The following is a 19,648-nucleotide window of genomic DNA, read 5'->3' on the forward strand; positions in this document are numbered from 1 at the left end:
TGGTTGTTTGAGGGGCCATGGGAGCCCTGCAGCTGCACCCCCTTGATGGGGGAATCAAAGCCTTCCTCTCTGCTGCTGGGTTGAGATGGTCCCACTCAGTCACAGAATCCCAGACTGGTTTGCTTGGGAGGGATATGAAATCCCATCTTGTGCCACCCTGCCATGGCAGGGACACCTTCCACTGCTCCAAGCCCCAATGTCCAGCCTGGCCTTGGGCACTGCCAGGGATCCAGGGGCAGCCACAGCTGCTCTGGGCATCCTGGGCCAGGGCCTGCCCACCCTCAAAGGGAACAATTCCTGCCCAATATCCCATCCAGCCCTGCCCTCTGGCAGTGGGAGCCATTCCCTGGGTCCTGTCCCTCCAGGCCTTGTCCCCAGTCCCTCTCCAGCTCTCCTGGAGCCCCTTCAGGCCCTGCCAGGGGCTCTGAGCTCTCCCTGGAGCCTTCTCCTCTCCAGGTGAGCACCCCCAGCTCTCCCAGCCTGGCTCCAGCCCTGGAGCAGCTCTGTGGCCTCTGTCAGCTCCTGTAGAAGTGACCTCAGGTTCCTCCAGCCCTTGCAGTGGTGTCCATGTCCTGCTCCAGTTTGGGTGCTCCATCCTTTTCTGATGATCCTGAGCTCCAGGCTGCAAATACTTGGAGACTCAGGGAAGGGTCTGGAACTTTTTTGTCGGGACCTTTCCCTTTTCCAAAATCAGGAACTCTCTTGGGATGGGTTTCCAGGATGGTTTAGGCAGGTGGCACTGGCAATTCCAGCTGTTCCAGTGAGTGCAGGCATCTCATGGAGGGAAAAGTCTTTACAATGCTGTGTGTGGGACTGTCTAAGGGAGGTACTGAGTGCTCAAAGTCCTCAGGCTGCTGCTGCCCCTCATGATTCTCATTCCCAGAATGAAGCCCTATTCCAGGGCAGCCTGTTGAGCTGCAGGGTGAAGGTTTTCCAGCCAGAAGAAGGAATGCTTTCCATACGTTTCCTTCTTTCAGCCCATTATCTGCCCCTGTCCCCCTCCTCCTGCTCTGGCTCGCTCTCCCCTCCCGGTGTTTCAGTGCTGATGGGGTCGTACGTGCCAGTCCCCATGAGGATCCCATTCCAGACACTCATCCTCCTTTAGAAAACATCCAAAGTCAAGGCCGTGCATCCCTACGAGCGAGTGCAACAGCTTCGATCTTTGCACGTTTCCAAAACGAGCTGCAGACCCAAAAATAGAACAAAAAAAGTTTCTTTGCCACCTCCCTCCTCCTCTGCAGCGCGACAGCCCCAGGGCGGCTCAGGGGAGGTGGTTGTGCCTCGGCCACTCAAGGCCACCCGTGGTTAAAAGGGAGAGCTGTCCTCCCTCTTCCTGCCGAGGGCTTGGCATGCCTGAGCTGCTCCAGGGAAGAGCTGAGGTGGGACCATGAGCGCTCTCAGGGGGCTCCTGCTGTGCCTGGTGCTGCTGCTCCCCTCTGCAGCTCTGCCCAGGAAAGAGGGAAGGGATGCCCGGATAGAGCTGAGCCTGCTGGAAGCAGAAGGGAGAAGGGTGGGAAATGGAAGTTTACAGGAGACACTCAGGTCCAGGAGGGCTGCTGCCACTCGCCTCTTCTCCACACCTGAGCCGGGAGCCAAATGCCCGCAGGGGGTGGCTGAGGAGGGGGGCCCGGGCTGGTCCCGCTCTAGCCCGCAGCCCTGGCCCCTCGGAGGCCTGGAAGGGCCCGTGTGCAGGGTGAGGATGGAGCAGGACGGGGCCACCCCGAGGCAGCTGGAGGTGGTGGGTGTGCTCAGCCACTACGAGAGCAGCTTCATCAAACTGCTGAGACGGCGCCGGAGCTGGGACGGGACCTTCCCGGGGACCTTCGGGCTGTGCCGGCCCGGGGAGGCAGGGGCTGCTCCCCATCCCCTGCAGAGGATCCACGAGCACGTGCTGGAGCCGGGGCTGGAGAGATTCCTCGTCCTGCACCTGGAGGAAGGTTGGTGGGAGAGCCCTGGGGGCTCCGAGGTGGAACAGGGAGGGGAAGGATGCAGGGCTTGGGGTGGTGATGCTGTTTGCTGGCCCGAAGTCCGGGATTTAAACACAGAATTAAATGTGGAGGTTGGGTTCCCTTTAAAACAGCGAAGTGATGGAGTGAAATGTTTCTGGGCATGTTTTTAAGGAGATGAGGATGGCAGCGTGGCTCTGCCATCTGTCCCCACCTCTGACCAACACCCAGGTGCCACATTCCAGCAGCGTTTGGGCAACGCTCTCAGGGTGCACAGGGTGGGATTGTTGGGGTGCCTGTGCAGGGCCAGGGGTGGGACTGGTGATTCTTGAGGGTCCCTTCCAGCTCAGGACATTCTATGATTCTTGGTGGCTTCTGCTCCGTTCTCATCAGTGTTTCTCACTTTCTGCCTTAACACGGCAGATGGGTTTGGGTCCCATCCCAGCTCTGGGGAGAAAGGAGGGTCTCGGACCCAGCTGCTCCTGCTGTGCCAGGAGCCTGGCATGTGCTATCTCCACTCTTGGGGCTGTGATCCCGGTCCTGGAGAGGGAGTTACACTCTCCAATTTAATCCATAACGAGAGGGTGGTCATTGTTTCTTTCATTCTGAAATCCTCCGCCTCTCCTGGGGTTTGTATTTTCAGCTGGACTCAGCAGTGCCGGGCAGCAGGGAAGTGGCTTTTCCCCGAGCCACTGGAGAGCAGATTTCCATGGGGTCTGGGGGGAGGCATCTCCCTGCTCGCCGGGTGCAGGGTGTGTCCTGCTCGCCATCTCCCTGGAGCCGGGGATTTGCTGTGTCCTTCTCCCCCCGGCTCCTGTCCCGGTGCTCTGGTTCCCTTCATGGGGACAGTGCTTGGCCCAAAGCCCCTTCCTCACCCCCCGGAGCCCCGCGGCGCCCGGGGGGATTCACGGCCGTGTCTCCCCCGTTCCAGTGCAGTGGGAGGCGCAGGTGAAGCTGCGGTTCCAGCTGGTTTTCCAGGCGGAGGTGGGACGGGCTGTGGGAGAGCTGCAGGCGGCCGTGATGCTCTTCTACCTGGGCCGCCGGGAGGGCCGGGGCTCCGGGCACCCGCAGGAGCTGCTGGCCACCGGCCCGGGGCTGGCGCGGGACCAGGTGGGTCCGGGCCTTGGTGGGAGCAGGGGGCGGGAGGGGATGTCCCGGCTCTGCTGCCCAGTGCCACTGTCATCCCTCCCAGGCCATTCAACAGCCCCTCCAGCTCCCTTTGCTAACTCCTCCCAATTAATTCATCGTTCCTCCCAGTCCATTCACAATCCCCTCCCAGTCCATTCAGCATCCCCTCCCAGCCCCTTTGTTACCCCTCCAGTCCTTTTGCCGTCCCCTCCCAGCAGCTCCGCCCCGTGTCCCGCTCCCGCAAGATGGAGCTCTCACCCTGTCCGCAGCTGCCGCAGGGTACCCGGTCTGGGGCCCTGATCCCCCGCCTGCCCTCGGGGGTTCACTGGGTTCCCAGCACCCCGCGGCCCCCGGAGCAGCTCTGGGGCTGAGGGCGAAGCTCACAGCGGTCCCACCCTCCCTGTCGCTGCTCCCTGGGCCACCGCGGGCTGGGTGACCCGGAGCCCGCAGGGACCACAGCGGGGGCTCAGGTGAGTGTGTCCCCCACTGATGTCTTACCCACGCCCTCGGGGCTTCTGTGGTTTCTGCCTCGGTGCAGAGGCTCTGCCTCTCCAGGGACACGCAGTACCTGGCCCTGGCAGCCGCCGCAGCCTCGGTCACCCGCAGCGCGGAGCGGTTCCGCTTCTCGGCTTCCCTGGCCATCCACGGCGGCGCGGGAGGTAGGGACGGGGGGACACCCTGGGGACAGCAGCATCCCTGCCCTCGTCTCCTCGCTTGGGCGTTTGGGGTCCTCTCAGGCCCACGAGAGGTGGTGGGGACGTGCAGGAAACCCCAGACCGACGTTCTCCCCTCTCGTGGCCGCAGCAGGTGCCCCCCTGCCCCGCACGGAGGTGCAGCAGCTCCTGTTCGGCTCCGATGACAAATGTTTCACCCGGATGACGCCGGTGCTGCTGCTGCTGGCCAAGTCACGGCAGCAGGAGGAGGAAGAGGAAGAAGAGGAGGCTTTGGCCCCATCCTCCTACCTGTCTGCTGAGGGGGTAGTGGACACGGCTCCGTACCCACAGCTCAGGTCCGTGGCCGTCGCTGTGGGCACGGGAAAACACAGGGGCTGGGAGATGAAGTGGGACGGGGCAGCCCCAGCTGTGGGACCATGGATGGCTGTAGGGCACAGCCTCGTGGGACCCTCGGGCTACACGGGGGCCCCGTGACTCTCCCTGTGTTCTCCTTACAGCCCACCCCAGGCTGGCACCGAGGAGCTGCCGACCCCCACTGCCCCGAGCCAAGGCAATGCCTCGTCCCCAGTGCCCGGTGGCAGCGCCCAGTTCCTGGCAGCCCTGACCCGGTTCATCCGGCAGCTCCTGAGCTCCTCCAGCGAGCCGCCCCCCCAGCCCAGTGCCCACCACTGGCTGGACTTCGAGGTGATGGAGACCCTCCCTCACCAGCTGCTCAACCTGTCGGAGGAGGCGGCGCTGGAGCGCCTGGTGCAGTCGGAGGAGCCCTCGGTGCTGCTGCTGCCCCAGGACAGCGGGGCCGTGCTGGAGCAGCACCTGGGGGACTGGCAGCCGGAGGGCACCGTGCTGCAGCTGCTGATGGGCAAACTGCAGGTGGTCATCCACGAGCTCAGGGACATCCCGGCTTTCCAAGCCAACGCGGCGCTTTTCCAGCACCTCCTGACCTTCTGCTACTACCCCGCAGAGCCGGGGCAGGCCGAGGCGGCCGAGCGGGGGCCGGGCTCTCGGAAGCTGCGCACGCTGCTGCTGCTGAAGGCGCTGCAGTCGGTGCGGGCGCGCTGGCAGGAGCGCAGGAAGGTGCAGCGGCAGAACCGCAGCGCCCGGCACCAGGCGCACTGCCGGCTGCAGGAGCTCACCATCGACCTGCGCGACCGCCACTTCATCATCATGCCCACCATGTACGCGGCCAACAACTGCGAGGGGCCCTGCCGGCTGCCGCTCTCCGCACGCATCCCCAGCTACTTCTCGCACACGGTGCTGCTGCTGGGCATGCAGGACCAGGGCTCGCCGCTGCGCAGGGCTCCCTGCTGCGTGCCCGTGCGCTACTCGGACCAGCTCATCATCAGCCTCTCCTCGGACGGGCTGGAGATCCGCAAGTTCCCCAACATGGTGGCAGAGGAGTGCGGCTGCCGGTGAGGCTCCCGCCGGCCTCCCCGCTCGCCCCACCCCGGCCCCTCTCCCGGTCTGCCCTCCCGGCTCGGGATCTGGTGCTTCTCCCGAGACGGGAGCTCCCGTGTGTCCTTTCCCCATGGTTTGGCTCGTTAGCATCGCTCTGGTCCTGGGTTCATCCATGCCTGTCCCCGGGGCTGCTCCGTGTTCCTCTGGGGATGTGCCGCTCCCGCTGCTGAGGGTGCCCGAGGTGCCCGCGGGCTCTGGCTCTGCTGGGTACGGGCACGGCAGGGCCGTGGGGGGAGGACAAAGTTTGGCAGATCCAGGCAGGACCATTCTTATTTATCCCTCACTCTCTGCTCCTGTAGTGGCTGGAAAGGGCAGCTGCTGCTTCCTCCAAGCCTTGCAGCATCCTCTGGCCATTCCCCAACCCATGGCCCATCACGGGATCCCCCTGGCCACAAGGCTCCACCTGTGACAGCAGAGCGAGAGGCCAAATCCCCTCGCAGAGACCAGCCTCGCCCTGGGGACACGTGTCTGTGTGAGCTGTGGCTGTGAGGAGCCGCTGGCCGTGGCCTGGGGCTCCTGGCCAGGTCACATCTGCGTCACCCCGCGCTGACCCCGCTGCCAGGGCGAGGGGAGGAGGGAGGGAGCGATCCCGTTACACCTCCCGGGCTGCTCACACCATTAATGGGAGCGGGAGCAAACGGCTGCCAGAGCACCTGCTCCGCGTCCCTGCCGGCGTCAGCTCGGGCCGCCTGCCCCAGATCATCTTCCAGCTGAGCCCAGCCCTCAGCCGGGGAGCCAAACCCTTGGGAGCAGCTCCTGGGCTTGTCCTGGCTACACCTCCTCGGGTTTTACAGTGTCCCCACGGGGAGGCACGGCTGGAGGTTGGTACCCACCAGTTCCATCTCACAGCCCTGCAGGATAAACCCTGAAAACACACACACATAACCAGGGACAAAACACATAACCAGGGACAAGGGCTTTTCTCGTTTTCCTTCCCCCTGCCACCCCCATTTTTTAAAAAACATCCAGTTAAATGCCATATTAAAAATGAAAATAGTTTATTTTAACCACTGTTGATTTAGCAAATACTGAAACCTGCCATGGGTCAGGGCTGTGAGCATCTCTGGCTGTGTGATATTGCTCTTGTGTTTCCTTCCTAAAAGCGACTCGGAGAAGGCGAGGCCCGCAGGGATCCCTGGGTGAAAGGCTCCAGCCCTGCTCTGTCACCAGCACCTTCTGGGCCACCCTGCAGCGATGGCACTGGGCTGGGTGAGGTCGGGGGTCTGTCCCTGATGTCCCTCTGAGGATGGCTGCAGCCTGGTTCCGTAACCCAGAATATTCTTCTCTCTTGATTTGCTTTCAATAAAACCATTAACCCAAGAGCTGCACAGTCTGGACACAACTCTGTTCACCCCGGAACCACGAGTGGAGGGGAGCTGCAGAGGGGTTTTGGGTGGGGATGGAGAAGTAAGGAGGCTCAAAGAAGCTCCTTCCATGAGTCCTTTCAGGTCACCTTTGATCCAGGGTGGCCCAAAGTCCCCAGGGAGGCTCGTGCCAGGCTCCTGGGCTGCTCTGCTGCTGCTCGGGGGTCCTGGCATGCTGTCCTGCCCGGGGGTGTCTCTGGAGGGCTGGCAGGGCCGGGGGTCCCTTGCCGGGGGCGGTGATGGGATTGGATCCCCCTGGATCCAGCGCCATCGAGCCCCACGCCCACCCTGGCCTCAGTCGCGCCGCTTGCCCTCCCTGGCCCTGCTGTCCCTGCCCGGCGCCGGCTCCCAGGGCTTCCTGCCCTTCTGCTGCTTCCAGTCCCGCCTCGGGCTCTCCCGGCCGCCGTCAGCCCTGCCGGGACGGCCCCTCCACCCCTCCCTCCTGGGCTCATCCCTCTCCCGCCGTCTCTCCTTCCTCTCCTTCCTCTCCCGGTCTCGCTTCTTCTGGGGCTGCTGCTCGGGGTCCCTGGGGGCCCTGGGGGCTCTGCCAGGTTTGTCCCCTGCTGTCCTGTCCTTGGCTCGTGCCTCCCTCCGGCTGCTCCGCTCCACATGGACAGCACGGCCTTCCCGGGCTTTCTCCTTCTTCTCCTTCTTCTTGTCCTCCTTCTCCTCCTCCTCATCCTCCTCCTCCTCATTCTCCTCTTTTTCTTCCTCCTTCTCCTCCTTTTCTTCCTCCTCCTCCTCCTCCTCCTCCTTCTCCATTTTCTTCTCCTGCTTCTCCTGGCTCTTCTTCCCCTCCATCACAGCCACTGGCACCTCGGGGACATCTGCAGGTTCTTCATCCTTGTCCTCATCCTCATCCTTGTCCTCATCCATGTCCCCATCCTTGTCCTCATCCTTGTCCTCATCCTCTGGTGTTGTGCGGCCAAACCACTTCTTGAAGATCCAGGGTTCTGCCTGTGGGGACAGAGGGGACCAGGAGCTGATGGTGCAGCCCAGGGGACCGGCACCCCTCTCCATCCCTCCCCCTGGGGACAAGATGCTCCCTGCCCCGGCAGGTGCCACCCTGACCCGTACCAGGTTGCTGTCAGCTTCGCTGTCATCGTCATCGTCACCCTCTTCATCATCATCATCATCCTCCACCGCGCTGCTCTCCGGTGGCGGCGCAGGCTGGGCGGTCACCGCCTCTGGGATCTCCGCCTTGGGGCTCACGGCCTCTGGGAGGGGAGAGGGACAGGCCAAGCTGAGGCTGCTTGGGTGGGATATCCCAGCCAGGGGCTCCCAGGGCCACCCCACCCTGGGATGTGGCCCTGTCTCAGGCTGGACCCGGGGGACCGGGGAGGGACAGAGGGTCGGACCCACCGGGAATGGGAGGGGGCGGAGGCTCCTGCCGGCCGCGGGCGAGTCCCTCCTTGGAGCATGGCGCTGCAAGAGAGGAGGGGACAGGAGCCAGGAGGTGGCAGCACGGTCTGGCCACCCCTTCCCGCTCCGTCCGCCTCCCGACTCACCTTGGAGCACCTGGAAGGTGACGCTGAGCAGGGCGACCACGGAGGCCACCAGGATGCACTTGTTGAGGGTGAGCCCTTCCCAGAGCAGCGGCTCCTCCGCAGGGTCCAGGCTGGGCGGCTCCACCTTGCTCTGCACGGGGAGGGTCCTGGGGACTGGGGCCCCCACGGAAAAATGTTACTGGAGGGAACTGGGAAGAGGCAAAGGGCTCTGAGCTGGGGGGTGGGAAGAGCTCTTAACATCCTCCTGCACAGCCTGCTCGGGACAGGGACAGGGACAGGGACAGGGACAGGGACAGAAACAGGGACAGGGACAGGGACAGGGACAGGAGCTGCTCCTGCCACGTGTTTGCACTGCAGGAGTGGGGACAGGAGTGTCCCGGGGGCTGAGACCCGGGGGTTTGGGCCATGGTGGCATTAGAGTATCCTGGCGATCAAGCTGGGAAAAGTTCTGCCCGTGCTCCTCCTCCAGCAGCAAATCTGGGCAGGGTGGAGAGGAGGAGGAGGAGGAGGTGGGGGATCTGGCAGGCGGCTGAGGAGCCCCATCTCCATCCCCGTGTCACTGATTTCCCTACAGCTCCTCCTGTCACTGCTCCACGGCCAGACAGCCCCTCCCGAAAACACGGGATTGTGCCTCTGTGGCCACCTGGGGCCAGGGTGGCCATTCTGGGGCAGGGAAGGGCTTTCCCACACACCCACCTGGCGGCCCGGCAGCGCTGCCCTTGGCTCCCACCTTCTCCACCCGCTTCTTCTCCGCCGCTTTCCTGTCCCCGCCGAGCGGGGCTGGCTCTGGCATGTCCGGCTCCTGTCTCTGCCTCGGGCTGGTCCGGGTCCTGCTCGGAGACACCGCGCCGGGGACTCTCCTCCTCTATTCCCTGCCGGGAGGGCACAGAGCGTGGCTGGGGGCACAGGGACACGCTGCTCCGGGGGTCCCCGGGGCTGAGCCGGTGCTGCCACAGTGAGAGGCACCAACCCGGCTCCTGCAGCACCTGGGGTGAGTATTCACCTCAACAGCCTTAAAACTGGGGTGTATTTTACATTATTTAAGCTGGATTTAGCCACGAGTTAGCCCCGGCACACGCGGGTGGGCTGGCGATTGAGAGCCCCCAGGCTGTGCTTGGGATCCCCCCGGAGCAGCCCTCGGGGCTGGGCTGGGGCTGCAGCATCCACTGAGCGCAGGCTCGATGTGTGGGGAGCGGAGGGAGCCGCGCTGTGCGCCGGGCTCGGTGCTGAGCGGGGCTTTGGTGGCCGGGCTGGGCGTTGGTCAGTGCCACCAGAGAGAGCTGCCCACCGGCACGGATCAGTGACAGCGACAGCTGCGGGACCTTGGGCTGCCCGGCATGGACGTGCTGCAACACTGCCCGGCGGAATGTCACTGCGGGACAGCCCCAGCCCGGCCCCCTGACCTGACCCGGCACAGAGATCCATCCCTGGCACCCCCCTGCCCTCCCTTGGCACAGGGATCCATCCCTGGCACCCCCCTGCCCTCCCTTGGCACAGAGATCCATCCCTGGCACCCCCCTGCCCTGAACAGGGATCCATCCCTGACATCTCCTGCTCTGGCACAGGGATCCATCCCTGGCACCCCCCTGCCCTCCCTTGGCACAGGGATCCCCCCAGGCACCCCCCTGCTCTGCCCTGGCACAGGGATCCATCCCCAGCACCCCCTGCCCTGGCACAGGGATCCATCCCCAGCACCCCCTGCCCTGGCACAGGGATCCCCCCAGGCGCCCCCACCCTGACCCTGGGCACTCACATGGGCTCCACTGCTCTCCCCGTGGCTGTCGCTGCTCACCGGAGCGTTGGCATCTGTCACAGACAAGCACAGCACAGCTCCTTAGGTGACAAATCTGGGGAGGTGGGAATCACAGGGACTGGGGGGCCCTCAGTGACACCCCCAGCCTGCAGAGAGGGGACATCTGGCCGTGGTTCCCCCGTTGGTGTTGCTGTGTCACCCGTGGATGGAGAGAGGTGTCCCAAGTCAGGCAAAACCCCCCAGGCATCGAGGGGGTGCAATGGGAGCTCTGGGCCCCAAAATGTCACCAGCCTGGATATCCCAGGGGAGTGGCAGCCAAAGGGACAGTGACCTCCCTGCCAAGGCAAGTGGGGGGGCAACAGCCCAGGGCATGCTCGGGCACCCTGAAAACACAAGGCTGGACAGTGGAAGGCCAGAGCCTGGCAGCAGGAGAAGTCCCAGCTACCATGGAGCAACCAGACCTCCAAAAGGAGCTCAAGGGAGCTCAGGGAGTACTCCCAGGCCTTTTCCCAGCTGGGAAGTGAGAGAGCAAACTGAGGGTCCCCAGGGCTCTGACACCAGGAAGGGCTGGGGAGGGACTTGGGCTCTCGGGGTCCTGGGGTTTCTCTGCCCTGGGAGAGCTCCAGGGGTGGGAAGGCACCACAAGGTCCCAGCAGCACTGGCCTCAGCCCTCTTGGCATCTCTGAGTCCAGTGCCTCAGGTGCCACATCCTCCCCAGAAGGAAGAATTTTTGCCCCCTTTGAGCCAGATTTAGCATATTTCCCCCATGTGGAACACTGAGAAAAAGATACCAGTACCCAGGATGAAACCTACAAGTCAATGTTGGAAGCAGAACACACAAATAAGAGGAAACCTTTTGGCCATGATCTGAAAGATCTTTGCTTTCAAGGGGAAATAAAATGAGTATTTGGTTTGTTTAAGTGATGTAAGTCTGGTCCTTTCTGTGCTGGGAAGGGACGGAGCTGCCCCAGGACTCTCGTGGTGCCTGGGGGGGTTCCAGACCAGGGGAAGCACAAAGGTGGAGAACTTTTCCTCAACGTGTTTTCCCCACACGTGCTTGCCCTGTTTTTGAGCTTCTCAATCATTCACCCTGGTTTTGGGCACAAATGAGCACCAGGAAGGTGGAGGAGGGCCTGAGCCTCTGTTCCTCTTCTCCCTGGCCATGATCCGCATTCCCATGGAGCTGGTGTCACACAGGTGTCCCTCAGTGCCCGAGGTCACCTGTGAAGGGACACCACCACGAAGAACCATCTCTGCCAGGCTGAGCTGTGTCCTGTAGACTCTCACACACCTCACCAGTGGCCATGGCTCACAGTGAGAACAAGGAACCTCTTCACCTGTCCTTCCTTGGCCACCTCTGAGCTCTCCCTGCCCACCTGGACAGCCCTTTGGTGGCCTCAGGGCATCCCAAGTCTTTCTCCAATGCCGCAGAGGGACCATGTCTCCTCGAGGGACCCTCACTAAATGGAGAGGGATCAAACACTGGTGCCCACAGCACACCCCTGCTGGGCTCCCCAGTCCTCAGCTGGGCCCAGTGCCCTGTCACAGAGTGCCAGGCTCTTTCCACGTCTCCACCCCTTGGGCTTCACCCTGATGGAGGAGCTCAAAGAGCCTCCAGACCTGGGGTCAGGCAGGTGCCCTTCCCTGCCATGTGCCCCAAAGGCATTAACTCGGCCCCAGAGCTGACCAGATCCATGTCCAGGTCTGTCCCCTCTGGGCAGGAGATGGGGCTCCGTGCCCTGGCAGGAGGTGGATGCACTCCAGGGCTCCACAGCCCACTCAGGATCCTTGTCCCCAGGCAGGATGGGCCGTGTCACCTGCAGGAACAGCCGTCCTGGGCTGGTGATCCAGGCACTGCCACTGCCCTGGCCAAGCAGGGCAGGGGTGGCCACAGTGCCAGGGGTAGCTGTCAATGCCAGGGATGGCCACCAATGCCAGGGACACTTTGCCCATGGCAGGGCTGGTCACCCGCAGTCCCCAAGTCCTTGCTCGCAGCGCCCCTGCCCAGGAACGCTCCCATCCATCCATCCATCCATCCATCCATCCATCCATCCATCCATCCATCCATCCATCCGTCCCTCCTGCCCGCCCATCCCGCTCGGAGACTCACACCCCGCACGCCAGATCCGCCCGTAAAGGCTCAAAATCGCAGGCACTTAACAAATAATCAGCTCCGCTCTGCTGCCGCTGGGACCTCTCCTGCACGGGCTCCCGAGGTCGCTTTCACCGCTGACTCACATCAAAGAAACTTCCAAAATAGTCCCCTCGTCTGCCCCGCTCTCCCTGTCACCCTCGCCCCGGGATGAGCCCCGTGGCTCCCGCTCCCTCGCGGCCACGGAGAGCCGGGCTGTGGCCAGGGCTGGCCAGGGGCTGCCCCACACCAGGGCTTAAAAGTCACAGAAATCCCTACCTGGGGTCGGCCGCCGCCTCCTCCTCGGCTGCAGCCCCCGGGCGGCCCCGGCTCTCCCGGGTAAAGAACAGCAACAGCTGTCGGAGGGAGCCGGAGCAAAATAGCGCCCAATCACCGGGGCCCGAGCACCACAAAAGGCAGCTCAGCCCCGGCCCCGAGCGCAGGGGCTGCCCCGGGCTCGGGTGCGGCTCTCGGGGCACCTGCGAGGGGGTTTGTCCCTCTGTGACACTCCCGGAGAGCACGGGGAGGGGACAGGCCCCCGGCCCCGGGTGTTTGAGCCAGCTGTGGGAGGGAGGGAGGGATGGATGGATGGATGGATGGATGGATGGATGGATGTGGGTGCTGGGGGTGCAGAGGTGGAACAAGCCACAGGTTAAAGAGAGAGGACGAGAAATCCCCCTGGGGGCAGCAGTGCTCAGACAACCCCAGTGAAAACCCCGATTTGCAGTGTTTGGAGAGGTCCATTGCCCTCCCACGCCTCTGATGTCCCCGTTCCTGTCCCCAGGAGCCCTGTCACAGCCACAGGCACCTCCTGGGCAGGTGGGAGAGGAGATGTCCCATCCCACCCACTCCCAGCATACAGGGAGCAGATGAAGAATCCCATCTGGGGAGCAGCAAAAGACCCTCGGGCTCTGGCCCTGCCTGTGGGGGTTATCCCGAACCCCCAGCTCAGCACGGGCAGGAACAGCCTGAGGCAGAAGCTCCTGTGCCAGGGATGTGGTGCCACAGTGCCTGGGACCAGTCTGGCACATCCCACTTTGAGGACATTGCTCTTATGGAGAGGCTTCAGGCTCAAACCCCCCCAAGTCCCTGAAATTGTAACATTCCACACCTGCGGTGTTGACATTTTTCTTTAGCAAGACCTAAAGGAGGAATAAAGCAGGCACTGCCTTTCCCAGGTGAGGCTGGAGCCAGGTCCTGCTTTAGGAGCTCTCAGCACATGGAGCTGCTCCCCAGGGCGGGGATTTGCCCTCTCTGGCAGGGGCAGGACTGAGCACACGGAGGGAAAAACAATGTGCTGTGGAAGCCGGATGGATGGAGGAGGGATGGGGCTGCACGCAGCCCCCACACCGGCCAGAGCGGTGGGCACACCCTCAGGAGAGTTTTCCCGGTTGTATTCCCATTCCAGCAGGGTAAGAGTTGTTCACTGGCATGGCATTTGCTTTATAGGGAGGTGATGAAAGAAGAAAATCATAAAGAGGCCAAATAAAATCCCTTTTCCTCCCAGTTAATCACGTTTCCCATGCTGCCTCTGGGTTTTTTCCCTGCTCCTGCCTCCCGTGGGTGAGCTGGTCCTTCCAGGAAAGATGCCAGGGGCTGAACAGGCACCGTCTGCACTCGCAGAGCTCCGGCAAAACACCCTCCCACTTCATCCCTACATGGAGCCACGGGATAGAGGGCTCTCTCCTCACCCTTCCTAGGACCTTTCAACACCCGGTTCCCGCAGCGGGGAGGGACCGGCAGCGTTTTTGCCTCCACACGTGTAGCTCGGAGCAGTTCCCCGTGGAGCTGCAAAGCCTCCACCTCCATCGCACAATTTATCCCGGACAGATGGAGGAAGGAGATTCCCGGAGGCAAATTCTTTCCTAATCTCTTGAACCCCCCCAAATCCTGACTTCTTTCGTGCCCGGAGCCTGATAAAAGTGTCTCTGGGAAGGGGTGAGCTTAGGGAGGGGGAAACCCGATCCGGCTGGGAGAGCAGAGGAGAGAGCCAGGTGGGAGAGCAGGGGAGGGCAGTGGAGCAGCGTCCAGGCCAAACAGTGACTTTGGATTCGGCTGGATGACACAGCCCCTCTTCCCTGGCTTCCCGGGCTGTCCCCCAGCCTCTGTCCTCATGAATTGTGATCCGGGCTGTGCTGCAGCATCCCCTCACTGCCATGGCAACGCTCACTTCTCCTCCCACCAGGACATCATCTCCCTTCTCCCCGTTTTTAATAACTCGCAGTTAAAAGGCAATCAGAAAGGCATAAAATTAGTCACTGAGTATTTTCGGCACAGGTTGGTTCTGGGGATGAATCTTCTCTCAATTCTCACAATTCCCTCCCCCCCCAGAGCTCCCAGCCCCTGCCTGACTCTGTCTCCTCCTGCCACAGGTACACGGGGTGGCAGATGCTCGAGCTGGCTGCTCGGGTGACTTTCCCACTGCTCACCAGGCTGGCTGCAGGCTTTCCCCTTGGATTTCATCCCTGGCTCCATCAGAACCTGCCTGACCATGTTTCCAAGGCTTGGGACTCCAAAACACTTCCCAGCCTTTGGAGTCTTTACCCTCTAACCTGGGCAGGGTTGGGCTCTTGGCCTGATTTCAGAGATGGGAATTTGGATGTTTTCTGCCAAGCCAAGTGCCCTGGGCACAGCACAGCTCTGCAGGTAATGCCCAGCTCCAGCTGTGTCACCCCAACACTGGCATTGTCCCTTGGGGGCCACAGGTCTGAAGCTGCACAGAGCAGGTCCTCTGCTGGCACCAAAGACCTGCTGGAGATGCACGTGGAGTTCACCCAGGTGCTGCACAGGCTTGTTGGAGGAGCTTGGTGTCTCCCAGCCCTCCACCCTTCCCTCAGATGTGGTTGGGGATGCATTCAGAGCAGGGCTGGTGGGAGAGAGGATCACAGAAACACCAAAATTCTCCAGGAAATGGGGTGAAGGAGCACCTTGATTCCCTGCACAACCCAAACCCCAAAGGCACAGGTGTCCCCATGGCAACCAGGGCACAGCCCAGTGCTGACAGCAATATTCCACTGACCCAAAATTCCTCTTTCAGCTGGATCCATCAGCTCTAGCTGTGGGGGCTGTGTGATGGCCGTGCTGATGCACAGCTGCTGCCTCCTTCCCCTGAGGAACCAAACATCCACCTGGGAGATGATTCCTGCAGGAACCACAGAGCTTTCTGAGCACTGGGGTTATTGAGGAGCACTTGGGAGGTTTCAGGAAGGGAAGGAATGTCTCCTCTCTGGCAGCTGTGCTGCTCCTGTCAGATCCCATCTGTCAGCATGGAGATTTCCGATCTGCCAAGCTGAGCCATCTCCTTGCAGAGGTGTGGATAATGGAAGGCCTGGAGCAGTTTGCATGCTGGGTGTTCCTGTGGCTCCACATCCCCAGGTGTTGCAGCAGGGCTGGAGGGAGCCAGCAGGAGATGGAGCATCCTCTGCATGAGCTGATTCCCACAGCTGATACCTGGACAGGCTCCACGTGCCCAGGAGAGCTGACTGCACATCATGGGCCTGCAAAGCTTCTGATGTCAGTTCTGCTCAAGAACTCAGACCTGGGCCCTTCCTCGTGGCTTCAGGGATTTGGTTAAGCTGGAAAACACAGCCAAGGGGATCTTCTGTCTCCTCTCCTGGGTTTGAGATGGTGTGGAGCTGGTGAGGGAAGATGGGAGCTCTCTGGGCTGGTACCACCTTGGTTTAATGAACCACACCTTGGAGCATCAACGGGACAAGAGGAAATGGCCTCAAAATGCTCCAGGTGAGGTTCAGGCTGGACATTAGGAGGAATTTCTTCATGGAAAGAGTGGTCAGGCATTGGAAGGGGATGTCCAGGGAGGTGGTAGAGTCACCAAGGAACAACTGGAGGTGGTGCTCAGTGCTCTGGGCTGGTGACAAGGCGGGGATTGGGCACAGGTTGGACTCAATGGTCTCAGAGGTCTTTTCCAACCTAAATGAGTCTGGCATTCTGGGATCTTGGAGGATCTTCTTCCTCTTATCCTTATAGCCTGGAGGGAATGCAAGCCAGAAAAATGATGGCTCTTTGTTCAAAGGGAAGGGGCCCAGGCAGGGAGGACACCCCACCATAGGATTTTGGGATCAGATGCTGCAGCTTAACACACTCCTCCAGCTGAGCATGGAGAAGGGGAAACATCTCTTAGAAAAACTCTCCCATGCCACCTCTGGCTTCCCAGCCCCAAGCTGGATCCATCCATCATCCATCCATCCATCCATCCATCCATCCATCCATCCATCCATCCATCCATCCATCCATCCATCCATCCATCATCCATCCATCCATCCCTATCCATCATCCATCCATCCATCCATCCATCCATCCATCCATCCATCCATCCATCATCCATCCATCATCCATCCATCCATCCATCCATCATCCATCCATCATCCATCCATCCATCCATCCATCCATCCATCCATCCATCCATCCATCCATCATCCATCCATCATCCATCCATCCATCCATCCATCATCCATCCATCCATCCATCCATCCATCCATCATCCATCCATCCATCCATCCATCCATCCATCATCCATCCATCCATCCATCCATCCATCCATCCATCCATCCATCATCCATCCATCATCCATCCATCCATCATCCATCCATCCATCATCAATCCATCCATCCATGGATCCATCCATGGATCCATCCATGGATCCATCCATCCATCCATCATCCATCCATCCATCCATCCATCATCCATCCATCATCCATCCATCCATCCATCCATCCATCATCCATCCATCCATCCATCCATCCATCCATCCATCATCCATCCATCCATCCATCCATCATCCATCCATCCATCATCCATCCATCCATCATCCATCATCCATCCATCCATCCATCCATCCATCCATCATCCATCCATCCATCCATCCATCATCCATCCATCCATCATCCATCCATCCATCATCCATCATCCATCCATCCATCATCCATCCATCCATCATCCATCCATCCATCCATCCATCCATCCATCCATCCATCCATCCATCCATCCCCCATCCATCCATCATCCATCCATCCATCCATCCATCCATCCATCCCCCATCCATCCATCCATCCATCCATCCATCATCCATCCATCCATCCATCAATCCATCCATCATCCATCCCTCCCTCCATCCATCCTTGGAGCAGTGCTGCTGGACACACACCCACCCCTGACAGCGGTGTGCTGGTCACCTTCAGGGTTGGGGCTGTCTCACAATCACGCCCCGTGATGGAGGAATCCTGCTGGGGACAGGTTTGGCAGAGCTGAGCAGGACAAGGAGCAGACAAGGTCCTGCTCCCTGGTCCTGGTCCCTGAAGGTCACGGTGGTCCAGTTGCAGATCTCAGTGCCAGGACTGGCTGGAGCTCAGGCACCCAGCATGGTGACAAGATCGGGTTGGCAGGGACACAAAACACACATGGAACACCTTTGTCACCGGTCAGGAGCTGTGGATGTGCTGTTGGGTGAAATGAGCTTGGCAGGGCTCTGTGAAGAGCAGAGAGGCAACAGAGAGGGACATCCTGCTGTGGCATCGGTGTCTGAGCCTGAGCACAGCACAGGACCCTGCCCTGGGGGTGGCTCCAGGATCTCCTGCAACTTGTGGATGTCACTGGGACCACACAGGGGTGAGGGACACCCCCAAGCCACCAGCCAGGGCAGAACACCACAGTGACAGTGGAGGGAGAGCCTTCCATGGGCTCATCCCATCACCCCCTGGAATGACCCACAGCTATCTGGAGCAGCTCCACATTAAAGCCACTCTGCCCACCCTGGAATCCACGTGTGCCCTAAAAACTCCAATTCACAAATCTCAGAGGTTTCGCTCCTTTTCCCTGGCAGAAGGAGCTCATTCAGGTCAGCGGGGACAGAAGATCCAGATCCTGTTAAATCCTACTTTTAGTCTCAACTCCTTTCCGTAATTGTTCCATGATCCCTTTTCTCACAGCTCAGCACCACTCAGGGCTGATCGCTGCTCTCTTTAAAGATTTTCAGCTGTTTGTCACTCCCAGGAGAACAGGAGGACATGACTCCACTCCAAGGAATTACTCCTGGAAGTGCCATTTGGGATTGGGAAAGTGGCCATGATATTTGTCCCACCAAGGGCTGGGGGCTGTGGCACACTCAGTCTGGAACAGGCATGCCACGGGAAACTGAGGCAAGGGGAGATGTAGGGGAAGTGAAGCTTTGGGTGGAACAGCCTGGCAATATTTAACATCCCAGTGATCACAAATCCTCCCCTTTTATGGCTTTCCTGTTGGTGCATTTACCCAGATGGATTCTGGCACTGGGGGCTGCAGATCCCAAATAATTCCCAGTGAAGGAGCTGCTTCCCTCTGCTCTGAACAGACCTGGAAACAACCCAGGGCAGCAGGAATGAGAGGGCTCTGCCTCCTGTGGGAACAAGGAGCTGTTCCTCAGCTCCTCCCACAGAGCCACCAGCCTCTTTGGGATGATGGCACCCACCGGAGAGCAGGTCCTGGTGGATTTAACACCTTTCCCAGGGCTCCAGGTTGGCCCCACAGGCCTGAGGAGCCAGTTCTGAAGCAACAAATCCATGTCCAGAGAAACATCTCTGTGCCATAGGGATGCTCCCTGTGCTGGGAGCTGCTGGGCCGTGGGACATGGGGAGGGAGGAGATGTTCCAGGTAGGCTTCAGGTCTTAAAAGGGTCATAAAAATACAAAATCCACTACAAAGTACAGCAGAAAGTCTTGCAGGGACAGCAGAAATAGCAGGAATTTCCTACCCACCTCCAGACCTCAGCTGGGGTTTCTCAGTTTCTCTGTGCCTCCAACACTGTTCCCCATTTCTCTCTCTGTAACCAGACCAGAAATTCCCAAATTAAAACTTAGCAGCCTCCAGAAACCAAGAGCAGAGGTTTCACCCTGCCAGGCCCCTCTGCTGTCCCCTCCCTGCCTCACACCACGGATTTCTCTGTTCCTTTGGGACAGTCTAGGAAGGCTGAAGGCTGGAGGGGTTTGGGTTCCTTCTTTATCCCCTTGCTAAGACCAGGACTGTGCTCTGGGGCTCTTTGTCCCTCTAAGGCACTTGCTGGGGTCCTCATGGGGGGGCTTTGTCATCTCTCTGAGGTCTGGAAACTTTGATGACGACTTTACCTCTCCAAAATTGTAGCTGGCGTCCAAACTCCTCTGATTTATAGCAGGACAGAAAGGGCTGGGTCCTGGGGATGAGGTTTTTCACTGAAGCCCCTTCTGCTCCAGCTTTCCCTCTTCCTACTTTCACACAGCAATGCCAAATGCAATATATTATGTAATGGGAACAAGCAAGAACCAAACCAGTAAGGACTCCAAACAGCAGGAAACTCCCCTTCCAAAGCCACATTCCTAATGAATCATTTTTCTCTCATTTTTGCTCACCACCCTTGCAGACCAGGCTTTGTCCGGTGCTGGCCATTCCAGTGCAATAAGGAGATGTCAAAGCTCAGGATCTTTAATGTTTTTCAGTTCTTCCCCAATATGTCCTTGCTGGACATCTCTTCCTAAGACACGTCCTGCTCAAATAACAAGATTTTGTTTCAAATAAAGTTTGAGCCTCCTCAAAGCATCACCAACCTGCAGGAAAGCCAGGGTATGACTGGAAGGGAAGGGAGAGATGGACAGAGGTTCACCCCTCCTTGCCATGACCCTGGATCCTGGATTGCCATCAGCCTGGCCCCACATCAGGACCCAG

At 60.2% G+C, this 19,648-nt stretch overlaps 2 protein-coding genes across 3 annotated transcripts; one reads left to right on the forward strand and one right to left on the reverse strand.

Moving 5' to 3' along the window:
• Nucleotides 1–1,047: 1,047 nt before the first annotated feature.
• AMH (anti-Mullerian hormone) lies at nt 1,048–5,249 on the forward strand. Of its 2 annotated transcripts, none has more exons than XM_053965732.1 (5): nt 1,048–1,937; nt 2,878–3,056; nt 3,613–3,733; nt 3,882–4,083; nt 4,246–5,249. In XM_053965732.1, the coding sequence occupies exons 1-5, from the start codon at nt 1,388–1,390 to the stop codon at nt 5,159–5,161; spliced, it is 1,968 nt and encodes a 655-aa protein (XP_053821707.1). In that variant the 5' UTR covers nt 1,048–1,387; the 3' UTR covers nt 5,162–5,249. The 2 variants fall into 2 exon arrangements, with proteins under 2 accessions (XP_053821707.1, XP_053821706.1); XM_053965731.1 differs by having other exon boundaries at nt 1,049–1,937; nt 3,879–4,083.
• Nucleotides 5,250–6,184: 935 nt separating this feature from the next.
• Nucleotides 6,185–19,038, reverse strand: LOC128800795 (cilia- and flagella-associated protein 251-like). Its single transcript, XM_053966247.1, has 8 exons — nt 19,007–19,038; nt 18,709–18,773; nt 9,829–9,881; nt 8,806–8,947; nt 8,076–8,228; nt 7,930–7,992; nt 7,645–7,784; nt 6,185–7,524 (listed from the first exon to the last, which is right to left on the reverse strand). The coding sequence occupies exons 1-8, from the start codon at nt 19,036–19,038 to the stop codon at nt 6,862–6,864; spliced, it is 1,311 nt and encodes a 436-aa protein (XP_053822222.1). The 3' UTR covers nt 6,185–6,861.
• Between the last annotated feature and the right edge of the window lie 610 nt (nt 19,039–19,648).

This window comes from Vidua chalybeata, chromosome 27 (genome assembly GCF_026979565.1).
Source record: "Vidua chalybeata isolate OUT-0048 chromosome 27, bVidCha1 merged haplotype, whole genome shotgun sequence".
Classification (NCBI taxonomy): domain Eukaryota; kingdom Metazoa; phylum Chordata; class Aves; order Passeriformes; family Viduidae; genus Vidua; species Vidua chalybeata.

Excerpts from the sequence above, each read along its gene's own strand:
- AMH (XM_053965731.1), top strand. The coding sequence starts at position 1,388 with ATGAGCGCTCTCAGGGGGCTCCTGCTGTGCCTGGTGCTGCTGCTCCCC. Across the intron at positions 3,057-3,612 it reads CGGGGCTGGCGCGGGACCAG|AGGCTCTGCCTCTCCAGGGA; the intron begins GTGGGTCCGGGC and ends GCCTCGGTGCAG. Across the intron at positions 3,734-3,878 it reads CATCCACGGCGGCGCGGGAG|CAGGTGCCCCCCTGCCCCGC; the intron begins GTAGGGACGGGG and ends TCGTGGCCGCAG.
- LOC128800795 (XM_053966247.1), bottom strand. The coding sequence starts at position 19,038 with ATGACAAAGCCCCCCCATGAGGACCCCAGCAA. Across the intron at positions 9,882-18,708 it reads ACCCCAGCTGAGGTCTGGAG|ATGCCAACGCTCCGGTGAGC; the intron begins GTGGGTAGGAAA and ends TGTCTGTGACAG. Across the intron at positions 7,525-7,644 it reads GCGAAGCTGACAGCAACCTG|GCAGAACCCTGGATCTTCAA; the intron begins GTACGGGTCAGG and ends CTGTCCCCACAG.